The sequence below is a fragment of the Anguilla rostrata genome, chromosome 4, assembly GCF_018555375.3.
Source record: "Anguilla rostrata isolate EN2019 chromosome 4, ASM1855537v3, whole genome shotgun sequence".
Taxonomy (NCBI): domain Eukaryota; kingdom Metazoa; phylum Chordata; class Actinopteri; order Anguilliformes; family Anguillidae; genus Anguilla; species Anguilla rostrata.
Genome location: NC_057936.1, coordinates 1500001 through 1515388, shown reverse-complemented (window position 1 = coordinate 1515388; position 15388 = coordinate 1500001). Strand labels below are relative to the sequence as shown.

The 15388-nt window shown below is 54.8% G+C and overlaps 1 protein-coding gene across 1 annotated transcript in view; it reads right to left on the bottom strand.

Annotated features, from left to right (window-relative positions):
* The window catches only part of LOC135254069 (spermatogenesis-associated protein 16-like), a 60389-nt gene that overhangs the window by 14231 nt on the left and 30770 nt on the right, over nt 1-15388 (bottom strand). Inside the window, exons 5-7 of the mRNA XM_064334020.1 lie at nt 9626-9710; nt 3637-3784; nt 806-952 (exon numbers count right to left, since the gene is read on the bottom strand). Coding sequence (XP_064190090.1) covers nt 806-952; nt 3637-3784; nt 9626-9710 — 380 coding nt within the window. The remainder of the gene's footprint in view (nt 1-805; nt 953-3636; nt 3785-9625; nt 9711-15388) is intronic.

Here is a 15388-nt window from a genome sequence, read left to right as displayed (position 1 = left end):
GCCCCGTCTACCACTGCTTCACCTGCCGTCTACCAGCCTGCTACTCCCGCCTACCCCTCTCCCTGCCCCGCTACCCAGCCTGCTCCACCTGCCCCCCATCTCCACCTGCTCCACCCCCCCCGTCACCCAGCCTGCTCCACCTGCCAAACAGGGCGAAAAGGCCCCTCTCTCCACAAAACATGCTGACAGCCTACTTTATTTCATTCATTTGTGTTTTGGAAAACATTTCTTACATTGTTTTTTTAAAATATATATATTGTGGTCCTCGGGTTCATTGGCTAGAATACTCTCCTGGAAGTGACCAGGCCTGATGGCGTGTGTGTGCTGTTCTGTGCTTTGTCAGTGTGGTTTCAGGGCTCGGTCTGAGGTGACGGGGTAGTGCAGCGACTAGGGAGCTGGCCTCGTAACCTGAAGGTTGCAGGTTCCATTACCAGATGTGGCACAGTCATTGTACTATTGAGCCAAGTACAAGTTAGCTGCACTTTTATACTGCCCAACACTATACTCTGGTTTACACTGCAGTAGTGGTTGACGCACCGGGGTCGAATACCTGATTTGAAATACTTAGGGTACGTACTGTTACTTGTAAATGTCATGCTTCCTAAGATTTGCACGGTTTTAATGAAACGTGTTGAATGTGAGTTGTTGAAAATTCTCCAGTATTTGCAGAAGTGCTTTGTAATTTTACCAGTATTTAAGTGAATGGGATCTCAGATCCAAACTTGACCCAGGTTTACTTGCAGCTGCTGATTGGTGGAGAGAGTGAGCATTGCCAGCAGGTGGCGTCACCTCAGGTATGTCGTACCTGTAAAAATGGGGTACTTCCTGGTGAGCAGCTTGTCCAGGAAGTTCCCGTCCTCCTGCCTCCTGAACCCCAGGGTCAGGGCATACCGCTGGGAGGGGGGGCCTGTCCAGTCGGTCGTCTGGGGCAGGAGGTGGCCCCCGCTGGGGTCTGCAGTGGAAAAGCAGGGAAGTGATCTGTCCTGAATCTGAATGTCTGAACCAGAGACAGGAGTCAGTGTTCTTTTACACGTCTGTCAGGCTGTATCGCTTCTGCTAGCTTCTCTAGCACTTGTCCAATGATGGCCATTGTAGCTGAGTAGCTAGTGCTAACAATGTGCTCATTTTAAACCCAATTTAGATTTTAGATAGAGTCTGGTTTCCTATCTGACTGAAGCACTGGAGCCAGAGGCAACAATGTTCTTCTTCTCATGTCCTCAGGGCAAGCTTCAGCCTTCCTGGTGGCTGAATATCCCAGAATTCCCTTTTCTCTCGGTTCTTTTCTCACAGGTTCCCGGTAAAAAATAATAGACTGAAATAGTAAAAATAGCAACCCAGGTGTGTGTGCACCCGCTCAACCAGTGGGCGTGGCTCCAGACTGCCCCGCCTCCCTCCACCAGCCTGAGCTGCGCCACACAAGGGTTAAATTATATCTTCGATTTTTTTTTTTTTTTTTACTCGTCAGTGCATGAATGTGGAGGTCACTGCACATTATGACTCTCTGGAAATGAGCAGAACACTGGGCTTTGTATTTTATCATTACGGGTGTGGGCGGGGTTATCAGCGATGACCCCCGTGCGGCAGCTGGGTAAAGCTCATGTTTTCATGGTTTTAATTCAAAGATCTATAAATAGCCGCTGTCTCTTTGGGTCAAGTTATGGATGAAGCTGGCTCAGAAATCACAACCTTCTCCTCGCTGACCTGTGACCTGTGACCTGTGACCTCTGACCGGGGGTCTGAGCAGCTGAGCTCATTATCCGCAGGCAGAAAGCGGGTGAGCTGGGATAGAGGTCCTCCGAGGTTCCGTACGGGTGAGCACACCATCCTTTTAACTCCTGATCCATCTCTGACCCCCTCCCCCCGCCCCCGCCCCCACCCCCGGCCCACCTTCCGCTCTGATTGGCTCCCTGGACACCCTGACCGAAACGCACTGCGATCTAACCACTGTCTCTCTGCACTGGAATCAGTTCACCGCTTTAGAGAAGGCCTGCTGTCAACAGGAAGAGACTGCCACTGAAGCTCCTTGCCTGTCTCAGTAAAGGATGTGGGGCTTTTTGACTGTTAGTGTTTGCTATGTTTACAGACAGAGCGTTGGGTTGGATGTTTGTGTTGTTTTGCTATGTGTTTACAGACAGAGCACTGGATTGGATGTTTGTGTTGTTTTGCTATGTGTTTATAGACAGAGCACTGGATTGGATGTTTGTATAATTGTGCTATATGTTTATAGACAGAACACTGGATTGGATGTTTGTATAATTGTGCTATATATTTATAGACAGAGCACTGGATTGGATGTCTGTATAGTTGTGCTATATGTTTATAGACAGAGCACTGGACTGGATGTTTGTGTAGTTTAACTTCCCGTTTACAGTTTGGGCAGAGGGAGGGATGTTTGTCTGATCTGAAATGCACCGCTGCAGGTCTGGGTTTCGGTGCTGGTGTTCTGTGGAAGGTTCTGGATTTTCCTGAGACAGACGCAGGCTAAGTGAAGTTTGAACGCTGCGTCTGACCCCAGCGAAGCTGCCATGTTCGTCCCTCGCTATGAACAGAGCTGATTAGCAGGTGCGGCTCACAGCTAGCCCGCGATGGCTCTAATTTAGGAGCAGCCTCTCTCAGTCACATGAGAGCCACACCGGAGGTTACCTTTCCAGCACCTTCCACCAGCTCCAGGTGATGACTGCACCATGGCCCAGAGACGTTTAATATCATGCTAAACACTTTCATTAGCTTCCATTAGGAGTCCCCAGGCTGTGCTTTCTGAGAGCATCCTGCTTCTGTCCTGCAGCTGAACACTGTTCAGCAAGGCCCTGTGTACTCACACCAGTGCAGCTGAACACTGTTCAGAAGGGCCAGTGCAGCTGAACACCGCTCAGAAAGGCCCTGTTTACTCACACCAATGCTGCTGAACACTGTTCAGAAGGACCAGTGCAGCTGAACACTGCTCAGAAAGGCCAGTGCAGCTGAACACTGCTCAGAAAGGCCCTGTGTACTCACACCAGTGCAGCTGAACACTGCTCAGAAAGGCCAGTGCAGCTGAACACTGCTCAGAAAGGCCCTGTGTACTCACACCAGTGCAGCTGAACACTGTTCAGAAGGGCCAGTGCAGCTGAACACCGCTCAGAAAGACCCTGTTTGCTCACCAGTGCAGCTGACCAATCAGACGCCTCTGCGGTGTACGCGTTTACCCGCTGTCACATGACCTCTGGAGTGCGGCGTGTCCGATTCCGTGCGCTCGTCCCGCGATCGCGTCTCCCCCGGCCCTGCCTAATCCCGTACCTGTGAACAGGTACTCCCCCCGGCCCTGCCTAATCCCGTACCTGTGAACAGGTACTCCGCCCGGCCCTGCCTAATCCCGTACCTGTGACAGGTACTCCCCCCGGTCGTGCCTAATCCCGTACCTGTGAACAGGTACTCCCCCCGGCCGAGCCTAATCCCGTACCTGTGAACAGGTACTCCCCCCGGCCGTGCCTAATCCCGTACCTGTGAACAGGTACTCCCCCCGGCCCTGCCTAATCCCGTACCTGTGAACAGGTACTCCCCCCGGCCCTGCCTAATCCCATACAGGTACTCCCCCCGGCCGCGCCTAATCCCGTACCTGTGAACAGGTACTCCCCCCGGCCGCGCCTAATCCCGTACCTGTGAACAGGTACTGCGTGAACGCGGGGTGCTTCTTCCGGAAGGCCTCCATCATCTTCTCGATTCCCTCCTCGGTGGGGGCTGCCTGGCAGGGGGTGTACATGACGGAGAACCTGTCCTCCCGGGCGGCGGCCTGCTCCAGCATCGCCTGCGGATCCAAACACACCTCCGTTCACTTCCCTCCCTCCGCTCCCTCGCCCTCGCAGAGTGACTAAAGCGCCGCGCTCTCCCAGATCCCCGTCCGTCTGGCGGCCCTGGCTGCGGCGGTAATGCATACTCATTCCTTAAGCTTTAAATCAGACGCGTCCGCCTCCCGGGCGGCGAAGCCGGTCTCTGACTCATAACGCAGAGCATCGCGAGTTTCTTTGATCGTCTAAGGACAGTAAAAATGGCGGGTTTTTTTACCGTTTGGTAATTTTCTTCCTGTGACAGTCAGTCTGAGAGAAGGTGAAACACAGGCTCCTCCCCCTCCGAGGGGGGAGGCTATTACGGGTCGAGAGGAGAGGGGGTCTGCCTGCTCCGGGACGCCGCCGATCGGGGGGAGTATTTCAGTTTGAGGGTTTTTAACGGGCCCCCAGACTCCCTCACTGCGTTATACATGCTCTTTTTTTTTTTTTTGGAAGGATCCTGATTGGCTGGAGCTTGTCCTGGTGTTTGTGTACCAGCTCGGGGTGGGGGTTGGGCGGGGGGGCAGAGCAGTGATGACCCCAGCAGCTCGGGGTGGGGGAGGGGCAGAGCAGTGATGACCCCAGCAGCTCGGGGTGGGGGGACGCTGTGGTTTTGGGGTACGCCTGCTCTGACACGCGTGAGTCACTCTGCCGGGGTGATTTAATTTGAGCTGTGAATCCGGTTTTGTTCCGGCGGTGCGGTGTGTGGAGGCTGAGGCTCCGTAACGCCGCTCGTCTGGAGAGGGCTAGCATCACGCGCTCTCTCTCTCTCTCTCTCACTCTCTCTCTCGCTCGCAGTCTCGCTCGTGCGCTCTCTCTCTCACCCACTCTCTCTCTCTCTCTCACTCGCTCGTAGTCTCGCTCGCCCGCTCTCTCACTCTCTCTCTCTCACTCTCTCTCACAGTCTCGCTCGCCCACTCTCTCTCTCTCTCACTCTCTCTACAGTCTCGCTCGCCCGCTCTCTCTCTCTCGCTCACAGTCTCGCTCGCCCACTCTCTCTCTCCTCTCCAGCTCTCTCTCACTCGCTCGCAGTCTCGCTCGCCCACTCTCTCTCTCTCCTCGCTCATCTCCGTCTCGCCCACTCTCCTCTCTCTCTCTCCCTCTCTCTCTCCCCACTCTCGCTCTGCTCTCTCTCTCTCTCGCCCGTCTCTCTCTTCCCTCCTCCCTCTCTCGCCCCTTCTTCTTCTCTCTCTCTCTCTCACTCTCTCTCTCTCTCTCTCTCTCACGTGCGCTGATTGAAATCCAAAGCGGAGATTCTCGTGCGCCGATGAGAAGCGACAGATAAATTCAGGCCAATTTGCCGGGCAGACAGGTTAGAAATGAGGAGGATGGCGTCTGCAGCAGGTGGGCGGGGGGGGGGGGGGGCAGCGGGGGGCCGGGGGGGGTCAAACACTGATTGCGTTGTCTGGCATTATCAGGTTTAAATTTAATACAGCTCAAAGGGCATGAGAAGCGCAGTTTATCTGAGTCAGTGCCTCTCACAGAGGGCAGCCCTGCTCTGTCTCCGGACTTCCAGGGCAGTCCATGTGCCAGGGGCAGTCCATGTGCCAGGGGCAGTCCATGTGCCAGGGGCAGTCCACGTCAGGACTTCCCACCAGCTCCTGATCTGCATTACTCAATCAGTCGTTTATGACATCATCTGACATTTCTCATAAAGTCAAGGACTGCACCTGCAGATTGCACATCTCTCCTTGTGTGGAAATGTTTTTTTTTTTTTAATGAATCTTTATTTATTTTAATTTAATTTTTTTTTATTGTGGATTGATATTTGCGTGAGCCAGCATTTCTGTATACAGTTATTTTTTAAAAAGGAAGCTATAAATAAGGGGTTGGAACTAAAAGCAGCGTGCGCACGCCGGCCCACCAGGACTGGAGTTTTACACGCCTGTCACCCCGAATCAAGTCGGTCACGATCTGGCCTCTGTCACCATTTTGCTTTGGCGGTTTTAAAGGATTTCCACAAATGTTTGCTGATGAGGGAACTGGTCACGGTGTGAATATTCAACCAGAAAGACCGCACACCCCAGGGAAGCGTGTGGAGAGAGCCTCACCCCCCAACTCTTTAAGGGACACTTCCAAATTGCTTGTTTTTAATAAATAATGACGTAAAAATAGTTTATTTTTAAACGCACGTGCTTAACTTGTAGTAGAGGGGAGACAGAGTTTAGTCTCATGAGTTCTGCAAGAAGGTACAGCTTACAAAAACAGCAGTAGAGCAGCGATCTACTGAGTCAGATCACACATGTCTCTGACTGTATCCCTCCATCAGTTAAAGCCGAAATAAACAGCCATGGTGAGCCCTTAAACCACCTGTATGGGGCTGGGGGGTGGGGGGTGGGGGGGTGAAAGTGTCTGATCTAAAAACACTAAGACAGATGGATAATATGAGATCTTTTGCGTGTGCTGCGTGCATTTCCATCAGACGTAATCAAAACTAAAAGTCTGAAACGTGGATGTAAATGCTGTTAGTAAGTGCGGCAGTGAGGACCCCGTGGAGCTCACGAGGTTGTGTAACTGCGACTCTGGAGTAGATGTGCGTGTCTCTACTCCTTCTCGTCTCTTCCTGTCGTTTAACACAAGGTGACATTTGCCTGGAAAATAAAATAATCTCCCCTTTCACATTTGTATTGGAGGAGGCTGTGCGAGTCTACCCCCCCCCCCCCCCCATCCCTACAGTCACCGCGCAGGCCCCCCCAGTGGACCTGCTCCTATTGTACTCCAGACCTTTCATGGAGAGACGTGCAGCCCACGGGGGAGGGGGGAGAGGGGTGGGGAGAAGGGGGGGGGGGTGGGAAACGCGCCTCTTTTGAGGACGGAACACTGCGAGGTGCGTGGAGCGGGAGCAGAATCCGTGCGGGATGGAAATGAAGCGAGCGGCGGGGCGCTTGATGTAGACAGAGGGCCCCCCCCGCCCCCGCCCCTGCCCCCCTCCCCCCCGCCCCCGCCCTGCCCCCCCTCCCCCCCGCCCCCCCGCCCGGGGAGTGCAGATTTCGGCGCGGATGCAGACGCTCCCCCCTTTCAGGATCAAGGCCCTCGCGTTCACCTTCAGGATGAAAAACTCCGGAACCTTCCGCGGGCGAACTGGGAGCGAACCCCGGTGGGAAAGCTCGCCGTGCCGCTTGGTTCCGCACGCACGCACACACACACACACACACAGGCACACACGCACGCACGCACGCACACACACACAGGCACGCACGCACGCACACACACACAGGCACACACGCACGCACGCACGCACACACACACAGGCACACACGCACGCACGCACGCACACACACACAGGCACGCACGCACGCACACACACACAGGCACACACGCACGCACGCACGCACACACGCACACGCACACACGCACGCACGCACGCACACACACAGGCACGCACGCACGCACACACACACAGGCACGCACGCACGCACGCACGCACACACACACAGGCACACACGCACGCACGCACGCACACACACACAGGCACACACGCACGCACGCACACACACACAGGCACACACGCACGCACGCACACACACACAGGCACACACGCACGCACGACACACACCAGCACACACGCACGCACGCACACACACACAGGCACACACGCACGCAGCACACACACACAGGCACACACGCACGCGCACACACACACAGGCACGCACGCACGCACGCAGGCACGCACGCACGCACACACAGGCACGCACGCACGCACGCAGCACGCACAGGCACGCACGCACGCAGGCACGCACACACACACAGGCACACACGCACTCACGCACGCACACACAGGCACGCACGCACTCACGCACGCACACACAGGCACGCACGCACTCACGCACGCACACACAGGCACGCACGCACGCACGCACGCAGGCACGCACGCACGCACGCACGCACGCACGCAGGCACGCACGCACGCACGCACGCACACACAGGCACGCACACACGCACGCACGCACACACACACACACAGGCACGCAGGCACGCACGCACACACACACGCACGCACACACAGACACGCACGCACGCACGCACTGTAGCTGAGGCGCGGCGCTGTTCTCCTGCTTAAGGAACGCGGTCCCTCCTTTAAAATTTTCGGGTGCAAATGCGCAACATTTGTTTGCTTTAACCGTCCTTGCGACTTGAGGCCGTGGTTTTCCGGAGGGAAGTGGGCTGATACGAGCCCTGTGGACTGGGACAGTTTGCTTTTCCATCGCGGGCGAACAGGCCTGAACCTGCAGCAGCGCGCTATCAGCGTGAAATTAGCATCCCTGCGAAACGCACCGTTTGAGCTGTGAATGTGGGGGCTGGTGACTGAAAGCCTGTGTGCAGTTAAGCGATTTCTCATTAATCAATCAGACGGCGTTAAGTGACTCTGTAGGCATGTAGCACACCCAATCAACTGTTTCATTTATATTTTTAATGTACTATCCAGGAAAATTTACTATTTGAATTTACATGCTTTCAACACGACCTGTTTTTTGTATATAGCAGAACGTCTGAAATATGAATCTGTTGCACTCATATGTAGTGATTATGAAACATTTAGATACATGGAGGCACCCCGATCCAACACCAATGAGACCAAAGAAGTGACAGTTAGTATATTGCAATAGCGATATATTTCTACATGTTATTCAATACATTTCTCGGTAGAAGTGGAAACATGTTGCACATTTAAATTGTAACAGTTTCTGATTTCACAGGTCAGTCAGTGTTTATGTTTTATTGCCATCAGTGGTATGTGCAGTTTAGTTAAAATGCTGAAAATATTATGAGAACAGCAATATATGGGGAAAAAATATATTTTTGTGGGCTGGTCGATTAAACAGCGTGTGAAGTCGGAAGTAACCCATCGTTACCCATGATTACGCTTCGCACCGTCATGGGCTCAAACACGAGAGAGCTAAACTCAAACAAATCTCACTTGCCACTTTATTTTAACAAAATTCTTTACAAAAATCCTAATTGGCCTACTGTCAGAATTGGGGGACGTGTCTTTAACGCTATTGCTAAATAATACCGAGCGGGACGATCCCCGGTTTTGTGGACGGAAACGGCAGCGCGAGGCGAGGGAGTCTGAGGGAGCGGGGGGCCGAAAGGCCAGATCGATGGGAAGGAGATTCATCATCCGGAACGCTGACGCGGGAGAAAAAATAAGGAACGCCGGGATGGCATTCCGCTTGCGGCCGCCTTCATTATCGGCCCGTTTAAGCGAAGGGTTTATTGCTACAAAGACAGAGTGGCCTGCTTAAAAAAAATAAATAAATAAATAAAAAGTCTAAATCAGGTTACAGCAGCGTAGCGGTTTCAGTCAGTATAAGGGACTCGCATTCTTAAAATTCCATGGGTTTTGCAGACGTCCGGCCGCTTACGTGTTAGGGGTCGGGAGTGACCTCTGGTCCTGACCGGTTCATACTTCAGGAGCTCCGCTCTAATTAAAGCTCGTCTCTTTTCACACGCTCCCTAGCCCGGGTGTGTCTGAGGCTCCTGGGCCAGCACTGCCGCAGGACCGTCCATGTGATATACAGGGATGATATACTGTGAATGGGGTGGGGGGTTTGGGGGGGGGTGGGGGTGGGGGTGCTGTAAAATACGCGACTAACAAAAGCGCGGGACGAATTCTGGGGGCGTTTTGTGGGGGGACTCCTCAGTGGGCTCCTGGAATTCGGTGCGGGGCAGAGTTCCGCGTACTCCATTATAAACTCTTCAGCGCTGAGCGCTGTGCTGGGGGACGTCTCTCAGGCCCTAATCCCTCACGGGCCCTTTGATTGGCCGACGCCCCCCCCCCGCCCTGCGGACCCCCGCCACCTTGGGCCATCCGTTCTCACCTGCCAATAGCGCTTGATCACGCCGCTCACACTCCGCTCCGACCCGCCACTCAGCCAGTACACAAAGTCAGCAGTCATGGCGCTCCTGGAGACAGAGACACACAGAGCGTCACACACACACACACACACACACACACACTAATACACACACACACGCACAGTGTCACACACGCACACACACAGTGTCACACACGCACACACACGCACACACACTAATACACACACACACACACAGTGTCACACATGCACACACACAGAGCGTCTCACACACACACACTAATACACACATACACTAACACACACACACACAGCGTCTCACACACACAGAGCATCACACAGCTCAGTCAGTGCGCATGCAACATCGTGGGCCCAGGGGAGCGCACATTTATAATAAGGCTGGGGGGGGGGGCAGTCAGGTGGCGGCTCCACGCTCACGCCTAAGCACGTCACGTATTGTTAACCGTCACCCCCCCCCCCGCCCCCCACGCCCCCACCCCCCGGGCCCCCCCCACACCCCCCCGCCCGCCCCACCCCCCCACACCCCCCTGCCCCCCCCCCACACCCCCCCGCCCGCCCCCCCCACCCCCCCGGGCCCTAAATGCCTGTGATTCGGCCCCCTCTCGCAGGCTGCAGTGAACGTCCCGCTTTCTGCTGGGAGGCTCGAGGGGCTCGGCGTTCCCGTTGCGCACGTCCTGTTCTTATGCAAATGAGCGACCCGGCACGCCGCGGACACCGTGTGCCGCTACGCCGCGCCGCTACACACACCGCCACCGGCCCGCAGGGGCAGGAGGAAGAGCGGGAGGAAGAGGAGGAGGAGGAGGACCCTGGTGAGGCTGAAGAACCTTCGCTGCTGCGATTCTAAAACCCCGCAGCGCCGCACGGCCATAAAAGACGAAGCTGAAACGCCGCGCTTTAATCCCCCTCTCTCTCTTTGTCCCTGTGATGTCAGGCCAGCCACTCCTCGCGGCTGCATCACGCCCCGACGCCAGGAAGCCGCTCGTGTGACCGCTCGTGTGACCGCTCGTGTGACCGCTCGTGTGACCGCTCGTGTGACCGCTCGTGTGACCGCTCGTGTGACCGCTCGTGTTTCTGCCCCCATTTGGAACGAGACGCAGGGGGGTCAAATTCGTTAGGCAGGGGGGGTTAAATAGCATTATGTCATATCCTGCCAATCATGTCAATCACAGCGTTAGTCCTCTGCACAGTGACTCAGGATTAGTCTGCAGGGTGCGTAAGTTAACGATCAGCTGTGAGCCATGGGAAGATATAACTGTGCCAAATGACATCACACGGGGAATCCACAGCATCTGTAGCACAGGTTACCTGAGACTGTGTTTAGGATCAGTTCATCATCCGCAGCTTGTTTGCAGATTAAACAGCTTCCTGTACTCATGCAGACACGCTGTTTACAGCCCCAACCCGAGTATTGATTCTCAAATTTATGTCGTGTCATTGAGGCTGTAATGAATTCACTCTTCCTCGGGAAAAATGTGCCAAACTCTGCGTGTTTCCCTCTGTAGTTATTATTCTGATTTCCCGCTCGACCCCCGCTGATGTAAAGGAGAATATTTCTGTGAGAAATGAAAGCAGGGTTCTGGCTGTTGAACCACGTCGCCGGTCGTGTTCGGGGGCCGACAGGCCCGTTTGGCCTCCTTCCCTTAGACTCTGCCCCCCTGCCCCCCCACGCCCCCCCCCCCCACCCATCCCCACGACTCAATCCACAGCCTCGGCCTTCGTGGCCACGCCCCCCCGACGCTGGAATCCGCTGAGCTACTCCCAGAGTAATTAGGCCCGATTTAATTTTCTACCTGGGGGGGGGAGGGGGCGGGGATGACTGGATGGGAAACAGAATAGCCAGCGTGTCTAATTTGGAGGGGGTGGGGGGGGGGAGTTATCGGGGGTGTCGGCCCGCGGGCTGTTTTTGGAGGGAAACACCACGGCGGGACTGTCGGGGGAGAGGCGTCGCGCTTCTCAGCGCTCGCCGTCGACCGCGCCGCCGCCCAAAAAAGCATCACCCCCCCGGCAGTTACACGGGACATTACGGTGGGGCGCGGAGCGTGACGCCCACACCCTCGGGCCGCCCCTCGCGCGTCTGTCACCCACGCCTCCTCCGTCACCGCTAATTATTCACAACGCCTCTTTAGCGCCACTTCACCGCGTTTGGCCGCGCGGAGAGAACCATCGCCAACATGACGTTTCAGGGAAAAGGAAACGGACCCCCGTCTGCAGAAGAGTCGGGCCGGGGGGGGGGGGGGTGTTAGTGCAAGAGTGCTGAACCTGGACGTGGAGCCAGGCGGCCGGGCGGAGCGGATACAGGCCTGTTCCACTGCGGAGAGAGTCACAGAAATGTGCAGTTTCTACATCATTACTCACGTCAGTCCAGGCTTTGACTGAGCCAGCTGATAGCATTGAGAACAGCGCCGCCAGCCCGTACCCACGGAAACGCGACACCAACCTGTACCCACGGAAACGCACCGCCGGCCCGTACCCACGGAAACGCGACACCAACCTGTACCCACAGAAACGCACCGCCGGCCCCTACCCACGGAAACGCACCGCCGGCCCGTACCCATGGAAACGCGACACCAACCTGTACCCACAGAAACGCACCGCCGGCCCGTACCCACGGAAACGCACCGCCGGCCCGTACCCACGGAAACGCACTCCACGACCCGTACCCACGGAAACGCACTGCCGGCCCGTACCCACGGAAACGCACCGCCGGCCCGTACCCACGGAAACGCGCATCGCGTGAAGCAGCGCTGTTTGAGGACACGCATCACCATGTAAACAACGTAAAACGCGACAGCGATATTTAAGCAAAGCAGGAAATAAAGTGCAGAGCAGATCGTTGATCATATTATTTACCTGGCCAACACGCTTATCTACAGCCTCTTTAAAGGCCAGCGCGGGGAGAAGCATAAACGTTCATCATCCGAGCAGTAAGAGCGCATAGAAAACAGCCGGTAACAGTGATTATCAAGCTGGACACCTGTGATAAAGTACAGCATACGCTACAAAAGTGTTTTAGTGTACTGTGCTACCAAACAATAATGCATGAAGCAATATTTCCCATAAAACCAGCACATTCTCCCGTGCACAAGGTAAAACCAGGTGAACAGCGGAGGAATATGTTTCAGTTCTGGCGAAAGAGGTGAGGCATGAGCAGGTAAAAGGTGGATGTCCTAATTAACAGAGCTCAGATAAGCAGTGAAGAGGAGGAGTGAAGCCCCTGTGCAGTGGCGGGCGGGGCGCTGGGTTGTTTCCTGAATCAGGACATCAGCGGAATGCAGAATGAGGCAGCGGGTAGAGAGGAAGAGAGAGCGATGCCGACAGGAAACACGAAACCCTTTAACGTCCCGATGCGTACGCCACTTCCGTGACCTTGAGACGTGACCTCTGACCCCAGGATCAGGAGGGCCTGCGCCTGACCCCTGCAGTGTGTGTGGAATGTGGCGTGCACCTGCGCGGCTGTGGCTGAACAGGTGAGAGAGGTGCGTCAGGTGAGAGAGGTGGCCTTCGTGGCCTTCGGGTCGAATCCGGACCGCGCCGGTGCTGACTGTGGCCAATAGCCCCACATGGTCACGCGTGATTGGTGGTTGTGTCACCCAGGTTACGAGAAGGCTGAGCCGGTTAAGGGTCCGCATTTCAACAGTGGTCAATTAGGGGGACTGCATGCGAAAGTGGCATATGAGAGGTCTTCCTCTGACTCCACTCTGTGAGAGCTCGGCTGCAGTCTGCGGTGTGAAAAGAAGCAGCTGGCGGCACCGTGTGTTTCGGAGGGGAACTGCGGCCGTCTGCACTCTCCCAAACTGGCAGTGGGGTTCGCGTGGGTACACGGGTGCAGTTCCAGACAGTTGGGCAGTTTCATATTAGGGCGGGAATTGGACATGCTCACTGGTTCCAAATTTATATTTTTTTTAAATGTAAAAATGATAAATAAATAAATAAATAAATAAAGCCTTGTAGCCACCTGTCCTGGATCAGACTGCTGTGAAACATTTTCACCCAGGCTGCAGCTGCAGCTCATTACTTTATTAAAAATGTCAGATCAAATGAACGATTGGGATAATTAGATAATTAAGAGCAGAACTTGGCGTGGGATCCCAGACAGATTTTCCCTCCTGGTGTGTCCCACCCTTACTCAAAGCCATGGAGCGGACAGGCTGTGCAATCTCAGAGTAAAAGCTAAAGCGAATGCATCAAACTCAGAAGTGTTAAATCAGCAGTAGCAGGGCTCAGACAGGGCCCCTGTGTTCTCTGTGTGACTTAAAGGTACTCTATCAAATCTAGTTGACATTTTGTGGGGTTTTTTTTTTTAGTTAGTCCACAGTAAAAAAAAAAAAAATTCTCTGGGCTTTTCTGATTTCGGTATGTCTTGCGCCTGTAAGTACAGAAATCCCCAAATCCCCACGTCTTAAGTCTTATTTCCCTGTTGGTAGGTATTTGTGTATTACTCATACAGTGCGGTGAATACTGCTGAATGAAACAGGTAAATGCGTCTTAATCGCGCCTTTAAAAGACGTGGAATTTCGCGTAATCGGGTGATCAATCAGTGATTGGCTGAGATGAGATGGCTCAGGTGCAGCGGGGGGGTGTTTATGCTAGTGATCGCTTACAGTCCCTCTCCAGCGTGAACTCTGCTGTGTCTGTAGCACCAGCCCTTTCCCATGAGCGGGAATAGGAGGTATGGGTGTGTGTGTGTGTGTGTGTGTGTGTGTGTGTGTGTGTGTGCGCGTATGTGTATGTCTGTGTGTGCGTGTGCGTGTGTGTATGTCTGTGTGTGCGTGTGTGTGCATGTGTGCATGTGTCTGTGTGTCTGTGTGCGTGTGCATGTCTGTGTGTGCGTGTGTGTGTTTGTGAGTGTGTGTGTGTGTGTGTGTACGTCTGTGTGTCTGTGTGTGCGTGTGGGTGTGTGAGTGCGTGTGTGCGTGTGTGTCTGTGTGTGCGTGTGCGTGTGTGTGCGTGTGCGTGTGTGTGTCTGTGTGCGTGTGCGGGGGCAGAGAACGCTGTGTGTTGTTGACCTTTGGTCATGTGACCTGAGAATCAATAGGTCAAGTGTGAGGGGCGTCGCCTGCAATCTGAACCCGCGTGTTAATTGGTCGAGTTTGATGCGGAAAGCACCCAAACCCCCCCCCCCCCCCGAACCGCGGAAAGGATGACCCCATCTATCCAGTGCGCTCTGATTGGGCGTCGCATAACAGCGACTTTAGCAGGAGAAGGAAAATAAACATGAGCTCCAGCTCGTTTGCATATTCATTTACAGGAATGAACAGCCAGGGTGGGAGGTGTGTGTGTTTGTGTTTGTGTGTGTGTGTGGGGGGGGGGGAGCGAGGTAGGGGGTGGGATTTCAGACAAATTGATTCCAGTTTAACAAATTGAAGCTCTGTCTGTAGTTTAGGCCTGAGTCTGAAGAGCTGATGCACAGTCAATCACCTCCAGCTGCTAATGAAGCCCAGCGGCTCGGGGTGCGGCCCGCGTTCGACAGAACCTTCCTTTCGTGCCGGAAGGCTCCCATCCGACCGCGTGCCAAACCCGCGACCCAAACCCACGCCGCGCTTCTCGCGCTCCGTCCGCGGGCGTCGCTGAAACGCTAATTACAGACGCGCGGCACACATCAGCTCCGCCAGCCTGCGCGCGGTTCGGGGGGAAATACAGAGTACACATATGGAGCGGGGGAGACATGGGGGAGAGAATAAAAGGATTCTTAGCTTTCAGCTGTATGTTTTTGTGTGTGTGTGTGTGTGTGCGCGTGTGTGCGTG